Here is a 14,741-nt window from a genome sequence, read left to right as displayed (position 1 = left end):
GGAAAAAACCCCCGCAGGAACTCGCAAGACATTTTCGTCTTGCGAAGCAAGTCCATAGGAAATTCGTTTTGCGAAGCACCTCCAAAACGGAAAAACCTTTCGTCTAGCGGGTTTTCCGTCTTGCGAGGCATTCGTCTTGCGGGGCACCACTGTATTATTATTATTATTATTATTATTATTATTATTATTATTATTATTATCATCATCTAGTTGCCACTTCATGCAGGGGAAAGTGTGCGATGCTAATATCTCTCTCTTCTTTTTTTTACGTCCCATTTTCCTCGGCTCCGAGACATGTGTTAGTGAAGTCTTCTGTTTTCATTAATCCATTGCTTAGGTGTATAGAGTTCCTTACGGTAACTTCACCAAGAGGCTGACCGCTTGTATGTCCACAGTAGGGCATGTCCAACAGACGGGCCCCAAGAAGTGGATGGTGACTACCTTGTCGTGTGACGCCAAGAGAGGGTGGAAATTCGACTTCAGTTTCTACGTGGCTGCAAAGGAACAGCAGCGCACGAGGTAAACGCCCGGTGACTAAACTCTGACATGGGTTAGAATAGACGAGGAGGGTCATCTAGTCCGTGGGTAGGCAAACTAAGACCCGGGGGCCAGATACAGCCCAATCTACATCCGGGCCACGGACAGTCCGGGAATCCGTGTGTTTTTACATGAGTAGAATGTGTCCTTTTATTTAAAATGCATCTCTGGGTTATTTGTGGGGCATAGGAATTCATTCATATTTTCCCCAAAAAATATAGTCCGGCCCCCCACAAGGTCTGAAGGACAGTGAACCAGCCGTCTGCTGAAAAAAATTGCTGACCCCTATTTTTTATTAATTTTTCAATTGCAATCCAATAATAACCTCATTATAACAATACCAAATAATAATATAACTGCTTTTTTTCTGGGGGGGATGCAGGGGGATGGATACCCCTAAACATTTTGTGAATCTTTGTACTTTTGCCCATTTACTGTGTTTACTGGTCCATTTACTGTTGATTTTCTTGAGTCAAAACGAGAGTACCCCTAAACATTATTTTAGAAAAAAAAGCACTGCTAATACCAATCATCCAAATACCGAATTATATGATTTAGGTGTCATTCCCCCCCCCCCCCCGCATGCTAGAATTGATGGTTTGATGCTTTTCTTTATTTCTGCGTTCCAAAATCTTATTAATTTCAATTGCTTTCTAATCAAAATAATAATCCCTTATACAACAACTGCAATACAGTCGTACCTCTTTTTATTTCAGTCTCCGGTTGTGTTTTTTCAGGATACGAATGCGGCAAACCTGGAAGTGTATGCTTCCAGATTTTGCCTCATGCACATGTGCAGAAGTGCACAGCGCACCTTGCACATGCACAGAAGTGGCACTCTACTTGCAGACTTTTTGGGGTGTGAATGGCACCCCGGAACAGATCGAGTCCCTAACTAGAGGAACCACTGTATTAATAACTACCATTCATGCTGACACATTAAGTGATTTATAGAACTACAAGTGAGGCACTCAAACTATATCCTTGTTCTTCCTGTGTGTGACAATTATTCTGTCCGCTGAGTTTCTTCCTGTCCTTATAAAATGTTATATCTATCTTTCCCCGGTTGTTGCTGTTCTCCATCATGCCTTGGGCGGAGCTGATATCCCATCGTTGTTTCAGAAATTTCTGCATCGCACCATCCCATGCTTCGTTGTTTTGCAACTTTAACAACAGCTACAGCAGCCAAAAGCACATCAAAGTGCAAGTAGATAAATAGGTACCGCTCCAGCGAGAAGGTGAATGGTGTTTCCATGCGCTGCTCTGGTTCGCCAGAAGCGGCTTAGTCATGCTGGCCACATGACCCGGAAGCTGTACGCCAGCTCCCTCGGCCAATAAAGCGAGATGAGAGCCACAACCCCAGAGTCGGCCACGACTGGACCTAATGGTCAGGGGTCCCTTTACCTTTACTTTACAGCAGCCGCATTCTTGGCTGGGGTCCCATTTACACCTCATATAACCCCTGTTTTAAAGCAGCTGCACTGGCAGTTCATTTCCAAACCCAGTTCAAGGAGCATAAAGCCTTAAATGTCTCAGGCCTGATATACCTGGAAGATTGCCTTCTTCCCCACCAACCTTTTTTGGGTGCTGAGATTGACAGAGGGGGCTCTCTTGGCAGTTCCTGGACGAGAGTCTTTTCTGTGGTGGCCCCGAAGCTGCAGAACTCTCTCCTCACAGAGGTGCAGAAGGTGCCTTAAATTCACAGCTTCTGGCAGATGCTGAAGGTGTCCTTCTTTACATCTGCGGTGTATTTTTTTGTGTGTTTGGAAGTTCTTCTTAATTGTTTGTTTCTTTAATTTAAGAAAGCATATGCACACAGATATAAAGAAAGACAGGGCAACTGAATTAAAATTAGACATAATTTGGGTTGTTTTGTTCACAGTCCCTGGGCAAAGGATTATTCTTTTTATTATCGGGTGCTGAAGTAGTGACATCTCACTCTCCCCCCCCCCCTTGATTTTAATTATTTCATTTTATTACATATAACTGTGCAAATGTTTGAGAGATACAGAAGCTTACTGTGGCGTGCCTGTTTGGCATCATATGGCCCATGACTTAAAAAAATTAACCAACGCAGAGCAGATAAATGGCTTTTGTAGAGGGAGAAAAGCAATGCCACAAACGATAAGATCATGTTTCCATATTGTGTTATAATGCTGTAACCTGCCCTGGGACCTTAGAGTGAATGGCAGGTAATAAATATATTTTACTATTAAAAGTAATAATAGAAGTATAGAAGTATAATAGAAATAATACAAGTAGTAATAGAAATACCAATTGGGTGTGTGTATGCATTTTTTTTTTAAGTGGTACCTTGCCCTGGACCCTGAAGGTACAGTCTATATAATCCCATAGAAAATCCCTATACAGTGGTATCTTGGTTCTCAAACTTAATCCGTTCCGGAAGTCTGTTCCAAAACCAAGGTGCGCTTTCCCATAGAAAGTAATGCAAAATGGATTAATATGTTCCAGACTTTTAAAAACAACCCCTAAAACAGCAATTTAACATGAATTTTGCTATCTAACGAGACTATTGATCCGTAAAATGAAAGGAATAAACAACGTACTGCAGTCACACAATCAATCAATCAGTAAGTGAACTGGATTCCACACAGTCACAAAAACAAAACAAAAAAGCCGCAAAAACAGACAGACCTCAGCGTAACACTCAAAACAGAAGTGTGCCACTCAAATCGGAAGCGTAACACTCAAAACGGAGCACATTCGGCTTCCGAAAAAAGTTCGCAAACCGGAACACTTACTTCCGGGTTTGCAGTGTTTGGGTTCCAAGTTGTTTGAGTTCCAAGACATTTGAGAACCAGGGTACCACTGTATAATCCCATAGAAAAGCTTCTATATGAGTGGCAAAATATTGACAAGTCAGGACATTCACCATCCTTTGTTGCCCTATCGGCAGACGATTTACCTGTTGGTCTTTGCGGTCAAAGCTGCAAAATCTGGGTCAACTCTGTGGATTGGAGGAGGAGATCCAGACATTGAAACTGTTCTGGCACGTCCCTGAAGCCTCAAGGGATGAGCATGATGTTCTGTAGCACTCGTATTGATCGTCCAGCTTCATTACTCTCCTCTTTCCTTCTTCTAGGAAGCTCTACTTTGCCCAGTCCCACAAGCCCCCTTACCACGGCCGAGTCTGCATGGCTCCACCCGGCTGCCTCCTCAGCTCCAGCCCCGATGGACCAAACAAAGGCTTCTTGTACGTGCCAAGTGAGAAAGGTGAGATGAAGTGGGATTTGTGTGGCTTCGATAAGAACGTCAGAAAAAGCCCCATTGGAGCAGGTCAGTGGGTCATCTTCTCAGATGTCTATGGGAAAGCTGCAAGCAGAATACAAGCACATGAGCTCTCTCCCCCTCTGACCCTGGAGGCAGAGCTTCTTCTTCTTCCTTCTTTGGTGGTCCCACGTAGCCAAGTAAAAATAATAATAATTTATTATTTGTACCCCACCCATCTGGCTGGTTTCCCCAGCCACTCTGGGCGGCTTCCAAGAAAGATTAAAAATGCATTAAAATATCACACATTAAAAACTTCCCTGAACAGGGCTGCCTTCAGATGTCTTCTAAATGTCAGGTAGTTGTTTATCTTTTTGACATGGGAGGGCATTCCACAGGGCGGATGCCACTACCGAGAAGGCCCTCTGCCTGGTTCCCTGTAACTTTGCTTCTCGCAGTGAGGGAACTGCCAGAAGGCCCTCAGTGCTAGACCTCAGCGTCCGGGCAGAACGATGGGGGTGGAGATGCTCCTTCAGGTATACTGGGCTGAGGCCATTTAGGGCTTTAAAGGTCAGCACCAACACTTTGAATTGAATTGTGCTTGGAAGCATACTGGGATTGTCTTCCCTAAACATGGTCTTAACAGTGAGTCACTAAGTGACTGTGGAGGCCAATTCTGGATCCACATGTCCTTCCACAGTGGGGACATAGGTTTCTGGGTGGGAGTTGATCACGGTGAGGGTTTGCCAAGCGTGCCTTCCTCTTAGCACGTTTCTCCCTTGCGTCCTGAGTTCGAGTGTCTTCAAAGTCCATGACACTTTGGGTAAAGGCTGTTCTCCAATTGGAGTGCTTGCATGCAAGTGTTTCCCAGTTGTCGGTGTTTATACTACTTTTTTATATATATATTTGCCTTGAGACAGTCTTTAAACTTCTTTTGTTGACCACAAGTATTACGCTTTACATTTTTAAGTTCAGAACAGAGTAGTTGTTTTGGAAGATGATAATCAGGCACCCACACAACATGATCAGTCCAACAAAGTTGATGTTCAAGAATCATCGCTTCGACACTGGGGAACTTTGCTTCTTCCAATTCCAGCAGTTTGTCTGTCTTCCCAAGTGATGTGTAAAATAGTCTCCTCTTCCTATAGATTTAATTAATCCTATTTTAATGCCATCTACACTGGTAGCATGGGGACGCGGGTGGCACTGTGGGTTAAACCACAGAGCTTAGGACTTGCCGATCAGAAAGTCAGCGGTTCGAATCCCCACGACGGGATGAGCTCCCGTTGCTCGGTCCTTGCTACTGCCAACCTAGCAGTTTGAAAGCACGTCAGAGTGCAAGTAGATAAATAGGTACCACTCCAACGGGAAGCTAAATGGCATTTCCGTGCGCTGCTCTGGTTTGCCAGAAGCAGCTTAGTCATGCTGGCCACATGACCCGGAAGCTGTACGCCGGCTCCCTCGGCCAATAAAGTGTGATGAGCACCGCAACCCCAGAGTCGGCCATGACTGGACCTAATGGTCGGGGGTCTCTTTACCTTTTACACTGGTAGCATCATTTCCCTCAAAGCATCATCATGTTTCTTGGTCACAGCTCTGGCTTTTCAACCAGCTACAAAACCTCCCCTTCCCTCTTTCCTGACTCCTGCTTCCCATCTTGAGCAGGCAAGGAGTAGCAGGACCATGATCCATCAAGGGCAATTCAGCAAATGCCTTAAATCACATTTGTGCAATTGACACAGCCTCAGTTTGTTTCCAGAGTCGAGCCACATTAGATTACCGTAATAACCTGCAGTTTCATAAGAGTATATATTTAGAGCAGGTGGATAAATGAGTAAATTAAGTTAATTTGGATAGGTGAAAAATATTAAAAATAAATTTAAGGAACCGCAGAAAGAGGGGGAAGGAAGTCGAGTTTTGAAATGTTAAAATGATTGGGAAATTATTGAAATGTATAAAACTGAAAATCATAAATAAAAAATGTGTCGAGCCACATTGGATTGACTCAGAAATGAAGCAGAACTAACTCTGTCTCTTTTTAAAAGACCTCACCAGAAATAGCCTGGTTATTTTTCTGAAGCCCAAGCTCACGGCTGCAAAGGCCACATTTCAAAGTGTTGCTCCTGACCTTTCAAAAGCACTAAGTGGTTTGGGACTTGGTTACCTGAAGGAACACCTATGTTCCTGTAAACCTGTGTAGACCTTCAGATTGGTCCCGGGAGTTGTGCCCTTTTCCTCCCATCATGTTTTGCAAAAGCATCAGACTGATAGATACCAGACTGGCCTTTTTGGGGGTGGCCCCCATGCCGGTGGAATTCCCTCCCGTGGGATCTGCTTCATGTCGCTGCTGCTCTGGATGTTTTTTAATGGGCCCCGCAGATTCACTTGCTTCCAGGGCAAACCTAACAAGGGATTGGTGGAGTATCAGATTCACTGGCACCTACCTCAGAAAGAAGTTGGAAGGTGTATTTTATTTCCTCTTTTTTGCTGCATCAGAACCATGCTGTTGCAAGTGAGGGAGCTGAGGAGCGGGCCCCTCAGGGGAGCCTCAAAACATTGCACCCAGCAAAACCCTGCTTCTGCATATTGAGGGGCTTTCCGTTGGCTACCCTCCATGAGAGAACCCCTGGCAGTAGCATCTCACCTGCCAGGATAGAGCCTGAGATTTCCACCACCACCGGTTCTACTTATCTCTGTTGTGCAGCATTCGAAGGATGGTGGAGAAACTGCACCCTGGAAAGAGAGACAGATAAAGAGTTTGTTTTCATTCGACTCAGGATGAATAGCCCTTGCAGTGAAGCTGTCATTGGCTTCGAATCCTGACGGCTGTCTACTGTCGGAGGCAGGAAATGCTTCTGAATACAGTGGTACCTTGTTTTAAGAACAGCTTAGTTTATTAGCACCTTATAGACCAACTACCATATTTTTCGCTCTATAGGACGCACTTTTTCCCCTCCAAAAATTAAGGGGAAATGTGTGTGCATCCTATGGAGTGAATGTAGGCTCCTTGGCTTCAGCGATAGCAACGCGAAGCCTCCGGAGCACAGAGGGAGTGCTCCCTCCTCGCTCCGGAGGCTTCGTGTTGCTTTCGCTGAAGCCTGGAGAGCGAGAGGGGTTGGTGTGCTGCCTGAAGCCTTCCGAACACAGAGGGAGGTCCCGCTGTGCTCTGGAGGCTTCGGGTTCCTTTTGCTGAAGCTGGAAGAGCAAGACTCTCCTGGCTTCAGCAGAGAGGGAGAGCTGCGCAGCGCCCCTTCAGCCAAGCAGGAGGAAAAATGGAAGGGGCTCCGTTTCTCCTGCCGCTTTACTGAAGGGGCGCTGAGCAGAGAGGGGGAGAATTTTTTTTTCTTGTTCTCCCCCTCTAAAACAAGGTGCGTCCTATGGTCGGGCGCATCCTATAGAGCGAAAAATACGGTAAGTTTGTTCTGGTATAAGCTTTCGTGTGCATGCACACTTCTTCAGATGCACGCGAAAGCTTATACCAGAACAAACTTAGTTGGTATATAACAGGGGTAGGCAACCTAAGGCCCATGGGCCACAAGTGGCCCACAGGGGTCGTTTAACCGGCCCCTGAGGCGCCCTGAAACAACCTACCTGCTCAGTAAGTCCCCACCTGCTGTGCTAAACCGGTGCAGTGCGGTGCGGGGACTTGCTTCCACAGTGCCGAAAATTGCATCTGCGCAGACACAGATGCCAGAAATCACGGCCGCGCGTGTGCAATCCAGCCCATGAAGGGATCTCCGCTGGAGTGAACTGGCCCAGGTGAGGTAAATCTTGCTGACCCCTGGTCTATAAGGTGCCACTGAATAATTCTTATTTATTTATTTATTTTGACTGTGTCAGACCAACACGACTACCTACCTGAGCTTAGTTTATGAACAACTTGGATTAAGAACACTGCAAACCCAGAAGTAGGTGTTTTGGTTTGTGAACTTTGCCTTGGAAGCAGAACATGTGTCGCTTCCTGTTGAGTGTGTTCCATTTGTAACTTCAGTCCCCCGCTGCTATGGGAAAGCATGTTTTGGTTTAAAAACGCTTTGGTTTAAGAACGGACTTCCGGAACAGATTAAGTTCGTAAACCAAGGTACCACTCTATTCGTTGCTGGAAACTGCAGGGGGGGGGGAGTTTCTTGTGCTTGGATCCTGCAAACAGGCGTCTGGTTGGCCACTGTGAGAACAGGCTACGGGAGGCTACCTTTGAAGGTGACCCAGAAATTGCAACTAATCCAGAATGCGGCAGCTAGACTGGTGACTGGGAGTGGCTGCCGAGACCATATAACACTGGTCCTAAAAGACCTACATTGGCTCCCAGTACGTTTCTGAGCACAATTCAAAGTGTTGGTGCTGACCTTGAAAGCCCTAAATGGCCTTGGCCAAGTATACATGAAGGAGCGTCTCCACCCCCATCATTCAGCCCAGACACTGAAGCCCAGTGCCAAGGACCTTCTGGCGGTTCCTTCACTGCAAGAAGCAAAGTTACAGGGAACCAGGCAGAGGGCCTTCTCGGTAGTGGCACCCGCCCTGTGGAACGCCCTCCTGTCAGATGTCAAGGAAATAAAACAACTCTCTGACTTTTAGAAAACATCTGAAGGCTGAAGGGAAGTTTTTAATGTTTGATATTTTATCTTGTTTTTAATACTCTGTTGGGAGCTGCCCAGAGTGGCTGGGGAAACCCAGCCAGATGGGCAGGGTATAAATAACAAATTATTATTATTATTATTATTATTATTATTATTATTATTATTATTATTAGGATGCTAGACCAGATGGGTCTTTGGTCTGGCCCAGCTATCTGGCTCTTCATAAGTCTTTAAGTTTAAACTAAGCAAACAATCCTCAACAAGATCCTAATCACATCCTTTCTCCTGTACATCTTCTCCTCCAGCCTCCCCTAAAGTCAAGTTGTCCGTCACTTCTGGATTCAACCCTTGCGGGAATGCTAGCTGTGGGAAACCAGCGGTGCGCCCCCTAGTGGACACGGGAGCCATGGTCTTTGTGGTGTTCGGGATCCTAGGGGTAAACCGCTCCCGGCGCATGGACAACCACGTCATCGGAGACATGGTACACCTGCCTTCTTGCTCAGGGTGGGAGGGTTTGGAGGGATGCAATACCTTCTCTGCTCTCCCCAGATTAGTTCTCTGCTGTTACAAGGGACCAGGCTAGAACAAGTGAGGTGCAAATGCAGAGAAGAAGACAAACCAGGGCAGGTAGGGATAGTGGGAATCGGAGTCCAATATGCCCGTAGAGCATCTGAAGCTGCCTGGAGCCACAGCAGGGAATGAAAACTGGGAACTTCTGCATGCAGAACAGATACTCTTAAAGAAGAAAATACAGTTACAGTGGTATCTCAGGTTAAGTACTTAATTCGTTCCGGAGTTCTGTTCTTAACCTGAAACTGTTCTTAAGCTGAAGCACCACTTTAGCTAAAGGGGCCTCCCACTGCTGCCACACCGCCGGAGCCCGATTTCTGTTCTCATCCTGAAGCAAAGTTCTTAACCTGAAGCACTATTTCTGAGTTAGTGGAGTGTGTAACCTGAAGCGTATGTAACCTGAAGCGTATGTAACCTGAGGTACCACTGTATAAAAGGGGAAACCAGTGAAATTTCTAAAATATTATTAGAAAAGGAGGATCAAGAAGATCAGTTAAAAGAGATGTGGGAAAAGGTGACAGCAGGGCAAATAGATCAAAGCTGAGGGGAAATAAGGGAGAAACATACATTGAAAATGTTGTCTATAAGAATAAAAGAAAATTATTATAAATTAATTTGGAGGTGGTATTTAACGCCAGTCAAATAAACAAGGAATATTCGGTGTTATGTTGGAGGGGGTGCAAGGAAACAGGGAATTACGTTCACATGTGGTGGGGGTGTAAATATGTACAATATTTTTTTTTTTTTTGGCAAAGGGTGTTTAAGGACCTAACAGAAATCACTGGGTTAAAACTGACCGAAAGTCCAGAGGGTAGCATTATCATCAATTTACAATGGGGTGGAAGATTCACAGGCTAGGAAGGACTTGCTCGCAAATTTATTGACGGTTGCACAAATTATGATAGCCAGGAAGTGGAAGGGGCAGGCAGAATATAAAATGGAAGGATGGTATAAAGAGGTGTGGGATATAGGTAAAGGTAAAGGTACCCCTGCCCGTACGGGCCAGTCTTGACAGACTCTGGGGTTGTGCGCCCATCTCACTTAAGAGGCCAGGGGCCAACGCTGTCCGAAGACACTTCCGGGTCATGTGGCCAGCGTGACATCGCTGCTCTGGCTAGCCAGATCCGCACACGGAAACGCCGTTTACCTTCCCGCTGGTAAGCGGTCCCTATTTATCTACTTGCAACCGGAGGTGCTTTCGAACTGCTAGGTTGGCAGGCGCTGGGACCGAGCAGCGGGAGCGCACCCCGCCGCAGGGATTCGAACCGCCGACCTTTCGATCAGCAAGTCCTAGGCACTGAGGCTTTAACCCACAGTGCCACCTGCTTCCCCAGGTGTGGGATATAGCTATTCATAATAAATTAGCATGTGCCATTAAGGTAAGACGGGGAATATGCAGGAGGAATGATTTTGAGGAGATAGGGAGGGTGTTTGTAGAAGGGGGTCAAACCATCGCAAGAGATGTCGAAATTTTGGGTGGTGGGATAGTTCCAATGGAATGGTCTTGGTGGTGGGGTGCACATTTTGATTCTTATCGTAGCCTTATTGGAGTTCACCGATTGGGTCTGCGTTGCTCCGGGACAGGAGGAAGGAAGTCAAATGACACCGAGGTTGAGTCAAAGAAAGAGTTTATTCTGCTCTCCGGATAGCAGAAGGCACTTGCATGATCAAGTCCAAAGAAATGACAAGTTTCATGCAGTATATATATCCTCCAGGCACCCTCTCCCTCCTTCCCATATAAATCCAACCACGTCAGTCTATGTACGCAGGTTGACATCACATATGTTCTTGCTCTGGTATTCTTAACCATAAAAGGAAATTCCTTCCTGTACTTCTGACCATAAAAGGATCTTCCTCTTCCTACTCTTATCTTGGAGGAAGAGGTCGTCATCTCCGAGAACACGCTTTGGCGTTGTTCCAGACTTAGGTCTGTGCGTCTTTTGTGGTCAGCACATAAGATAAGGCACAGATGTGTTTTCTCTGTTCTCCTGGTGCAGTCAGGGTCATTCCTGCCGTCACAAACTGATAAAGGAGAGAGCTCTGAGCACAGCCAGGTTTTTGTTTATACATTGACTCAGAGCTCAAGTTAATGGATTTTAGCTAAGGAAAAATAGGGATTTTGGTGCAGTTTCAAACTGCTTGCACAGTCAGTTTTGGGTTTGGGAAACCCATTCCTTCATTATTTATTTATGGTTATTACTTTGTCAAAAAAAACTACAACCCCCCCCCCCCCAGATTCTCTGCCCTGAGCTCACCAGCCATTTTGCATGGAATGCTGCCATCGTACCCTTTCCCGCACTGCAGATCCCATACAAGGCCGAGGGTCAGTCTGGATGACACGCACCCCCGGGGTGCCCTTTCCAGCAATGTCTCTGTTTTCCCGACTTGATCCCGTTGCCTCATGTGTTTGTCTCTTTCTGTTTGTGTCTCCTTGTGAAAGGGCAGCGTCATCTATGATGATGGCTTCGACCTCTTCAAAGAGATTGGCAACCTGTGCAGGATCTGCAAAGCTATTGCCGGCAACGTGGAGCTGGTCAAGCCGGGAGGAGCCCAGTGCCTGCCCTCGGGTATGTCGACTCCTCTTCCAGTCTTGTGGCCCACCATTTGGAGTAGGGGGGTCTTTGTTATCACAGAGGTATGCAGGACCGACAGGAAAGGGGAGGGAGCCAGTGGAAACTACTGGGGTCCAGGGTCCGGCTACCTTGCCTATGCTTCTGTCCTTCTTGGTAGTCTCAAGTGAGGATAGCTCAGTCAGTAGAGCAGGAGACTCTTAAACTCGGGGTTGTGGGTTTGAGCCCCACGTTGAGCAAAAAAATTCATGCATTTCATGGACTAAATTTAGACCCTTGTGGTCCCTTCCAATTCTACAATTCTATGATCGTTTGCCCAATTGCTTGTGACATCCATTGTAAAATTGGTGAATTTCAAAGAAAATAATAATGCATACTGTCAGGGAACTGCCATCTCCTCAGGGGGGAGAAGGGAAAAGCCGGATGGATTACAGAGAGCCCCCAAAGACCGTGGGAAGCAGCTCCTCCTTCTGCGCCAAGAGGGGAGACGCAGACTGGGCATCAAGAAACTACTCTGCCGGGGAAGGTTTAAGGACCGCCCACTCACGGATTCTACCAGTGAATGAGCCAGCCATGGAGGAGTGGCGCTCTGGACAGATAAAGTTTATTCTGGCATCAAAAGCAAGGCTTCACAGCCGAGCAGGGAGGCATTTGCCTGCTTGCTCTCGAGCAACCCCTTGGAAACCTAACACATATGTATCATTTTTATTTCCAAATGTTTTTGTTTTATTGCTATGGCTGACGGCTGACGCAAAGAAAGATTCATTCATAACCCACATTGTGCGTATCAACTTGTTTATTCCTAGATAGATAGATGTGTTTATTCCTAGATAGGAATGTGTTTATTCCTAGATAGATAGATAGATAGATAGATAGATAGATAGATGATAGATGATAGATAGATAGATAGATATAGATAGATGATAGATGATAGATAGATAGATGATAGATAGATAGATAGATAGATAGATGATAGATAGATAGATAGATAGATAGATAGATAGATAGATAGATGATAGATAGATAGATGATAGATAGATATTTATAATGCTCAGTGCATGCACAATTCCGAGTAACACCTTGCTAACATGCCATCTCAGAGTATTTCCAACTCCCTGTGCGCTTTGACAGCACAATCACCACTTACTATGCGCCATCAGATTCGTAGGTTTTCGTAAGCGGAAACACCCTGCGAATCCAACCAAGTTGATACACACAATGTGGGTTATGAATGAATGAATGAATCTTTCTTTGCGGCAGCCATCAGCCATTGCAATAAAACAAAAATACGATACACAAAGAATAGAAATAAAAAGTCCATTATGTAAAATACATTTTAGGGTTTCGAATGAATAGTCAAATAGTGGATCCTATTCTGATGGCCGCAATGTGGGTTATATATACATGGATCAGGCCGAAGGGGGCCCATCTGGTCTGGCATCATGTCCTCATATTGCCCACCCGGGTGTCATTAATGGAGAGCCCACATGCAAGACCTGAATGCCAAGATTCTCCTGTGATAACCACTCAGAAGTGTGGGATGTGAAACACAAGAGCAGTCAAGTACAACATTCCTAGAGTGAACATGTTTACACATGGGGAGGAATGTTTGTCCAGCCAGCAGGTAAACTTCCTGTTTCCTTCTGGGCTGGGACAGACTTCCTTGGCTTCCAGCCAAGAGAGGACAAAGGGACTGTCTCCTTATGAGATAGTTTCCAGGTTCTGGGATCTGATTGTGAATAGAATGTGAGTAAACTCTTTTTTATACTTTTATAAAAGACTGTGTCGTGTCTTATCTTTTATGAGGGAATAAGGGGGAAATACCAGAACGGTTATTATAGAGGCTTTAGCGAGCCTGAGCAAATGCATCCGCTGCAAGTTTAAAAAGGGGAATGTTACTCTGCTAAATTGTGGAACTTGTTAACACAAGTTGGAAAAGGATATAATCAAACAATATATCCTCTCCTGCATCCCTGAACATTCTCACAAGAAGCATTGCTGCCTCCAACAGCCATCGTGACTCATAGCATTCAAAAGCCCTCTCCTCCATGAATTTTTACATTCTTCTAGAGCTTTCCAAGTCGGTGGCTATCGCCGCCTCTGGTGGCAGGGAGTTCCATAGTTTAAATATGCTTTGTGTGTAGAAGAATGTTTAAGCCAAGGAATGTGCAAGCCAAATAATACTCATTTAGTCACAGTCTTAAGCTGGAGTTCAGGAGAAGGTAAGATAAGAACCTAAGAACAGCCTGCTGGATAAGAACCTAAGAACAGCCTGCAATGAGGTTAAGGGAGTGTTCTTTCATATATGGCGAACCTGTAAAAGGGTAAAAGAGTCTTGGGTAAATAATCCATAATGAATTGAAAAAAATGTTTAAAAGTACTTTCCCCCCAAAACCAGAGTCTTTTCAGTTGGGGATATTTCAGACTGAAATTCCCAGGCGTCAGAAAAGGTTATTTATGTATGCCACTACTGCAGCCCGTGTTTTATTAGCCCCAAAATGGAAAACGAATGAGGTCCCAAGAAGAATGGCAACTTAAGCTGATGGAATATGCGCAGCTTGCAGACTTAGCATATAGAATAAGAGAAGAAGAAGAACACACATTTAGAGAAGACTGGAAAATGTTTCTTGAATATATGGGGGGGAATTGTGTACACTTGAAAACGTTGGCAGCATTAAGATAAATTCAACAGTGCAAATAAGTTTTGATGGATTTAATAATGGAATACTGAATGGTTTAGTTTATGTAAAATATGCGGGGATTTATGCTATGCCAAATGAACTATGGAAAGGGAAGAAGGGAAGTCACTGATGTTTAAGGATGTTTAAATGAGTGTTCTAAATTTTAAAACAGAAAATTTAATTAAAATGATAAAAAAAGAAAGAAAAGCCTTCTGGATCAGGCCAATGATCCATCTAGTTCCAGCATCCTGTTCTCACAGTGGCCAACCAGATGCCTGTGGGAAACCCACAAGCAGGATTCGAACACAAGAGCAACTCTCCACTCCTGCAGTTTCCAGGAACTGGTATTTACTGCCTCCAGTGTTCAAGTTAGAACACAGCCAAACAGGGTTAGTGTAGCCTTATTAGACTTTACCGATTGGTGGGCTCTGTGTTGTTCCCAGACGGAAGGAAAGAAGTCAAGTGACACTGAGGGTTGGTTCAGAGAAAGAGTTCTTTATTTCTGCTCTCGGGAACAGCAGAAAGGCACCTGTGTGGTCAGTCCACAGCAAGTCCAAAGAAATGAGAAATTTCATGCA

General features: G+C 45.2%; 1 protein-coding gene across 4 annotated transcripts in view; it reads left to right on the top strand.

The window, feature by feature from the left end:
• Positions 1-14,741, top strand: part of DISP3 (dispatched RND transporter family member 3) — a 93,131-nt gene that overhangs the window by 73,079 nt on the left and 5,311 nt on the right. For all 4 annotated transcript variants that reach the window (XM_083750153.1, XM_083750152.1, XM_083750155.1 and 1 more), the window contains exons 13-16: positions 338-519; positions 3,641-3,771; positions 8,648-8,823; positions 11,353-11,479. In XM_083750153.1, the coding sequence (XP_083606279.1) occupies positions 338-519; positions 3,641-3,771; positions 8,648-8,823; positions 11,353-11,479 (616 nt within the window). The remainder of the gene's footprint in view (positions 1-337; positions 520-3,640; positions 3,772-8,647; positions 8,824-11,352; positions 11,480-14,741) is intronic.

This window comes from Podarcis gaigeae (genome assembly GCF_964106915.1).
Source record: "Podarcis gaigeae genome assembly, chromosome: 8".
Lineage (NCBI taxonomy): Eukaryota > Metazoa > Chordata > Lepidosauria > Squamata > Lacertidae > Podarcis > Podarcis gaigeae.
Note: the sequence above shows the minus strand (reverse complement) of the source record. Positions and strands in the feature narration are given on the sequence as shown.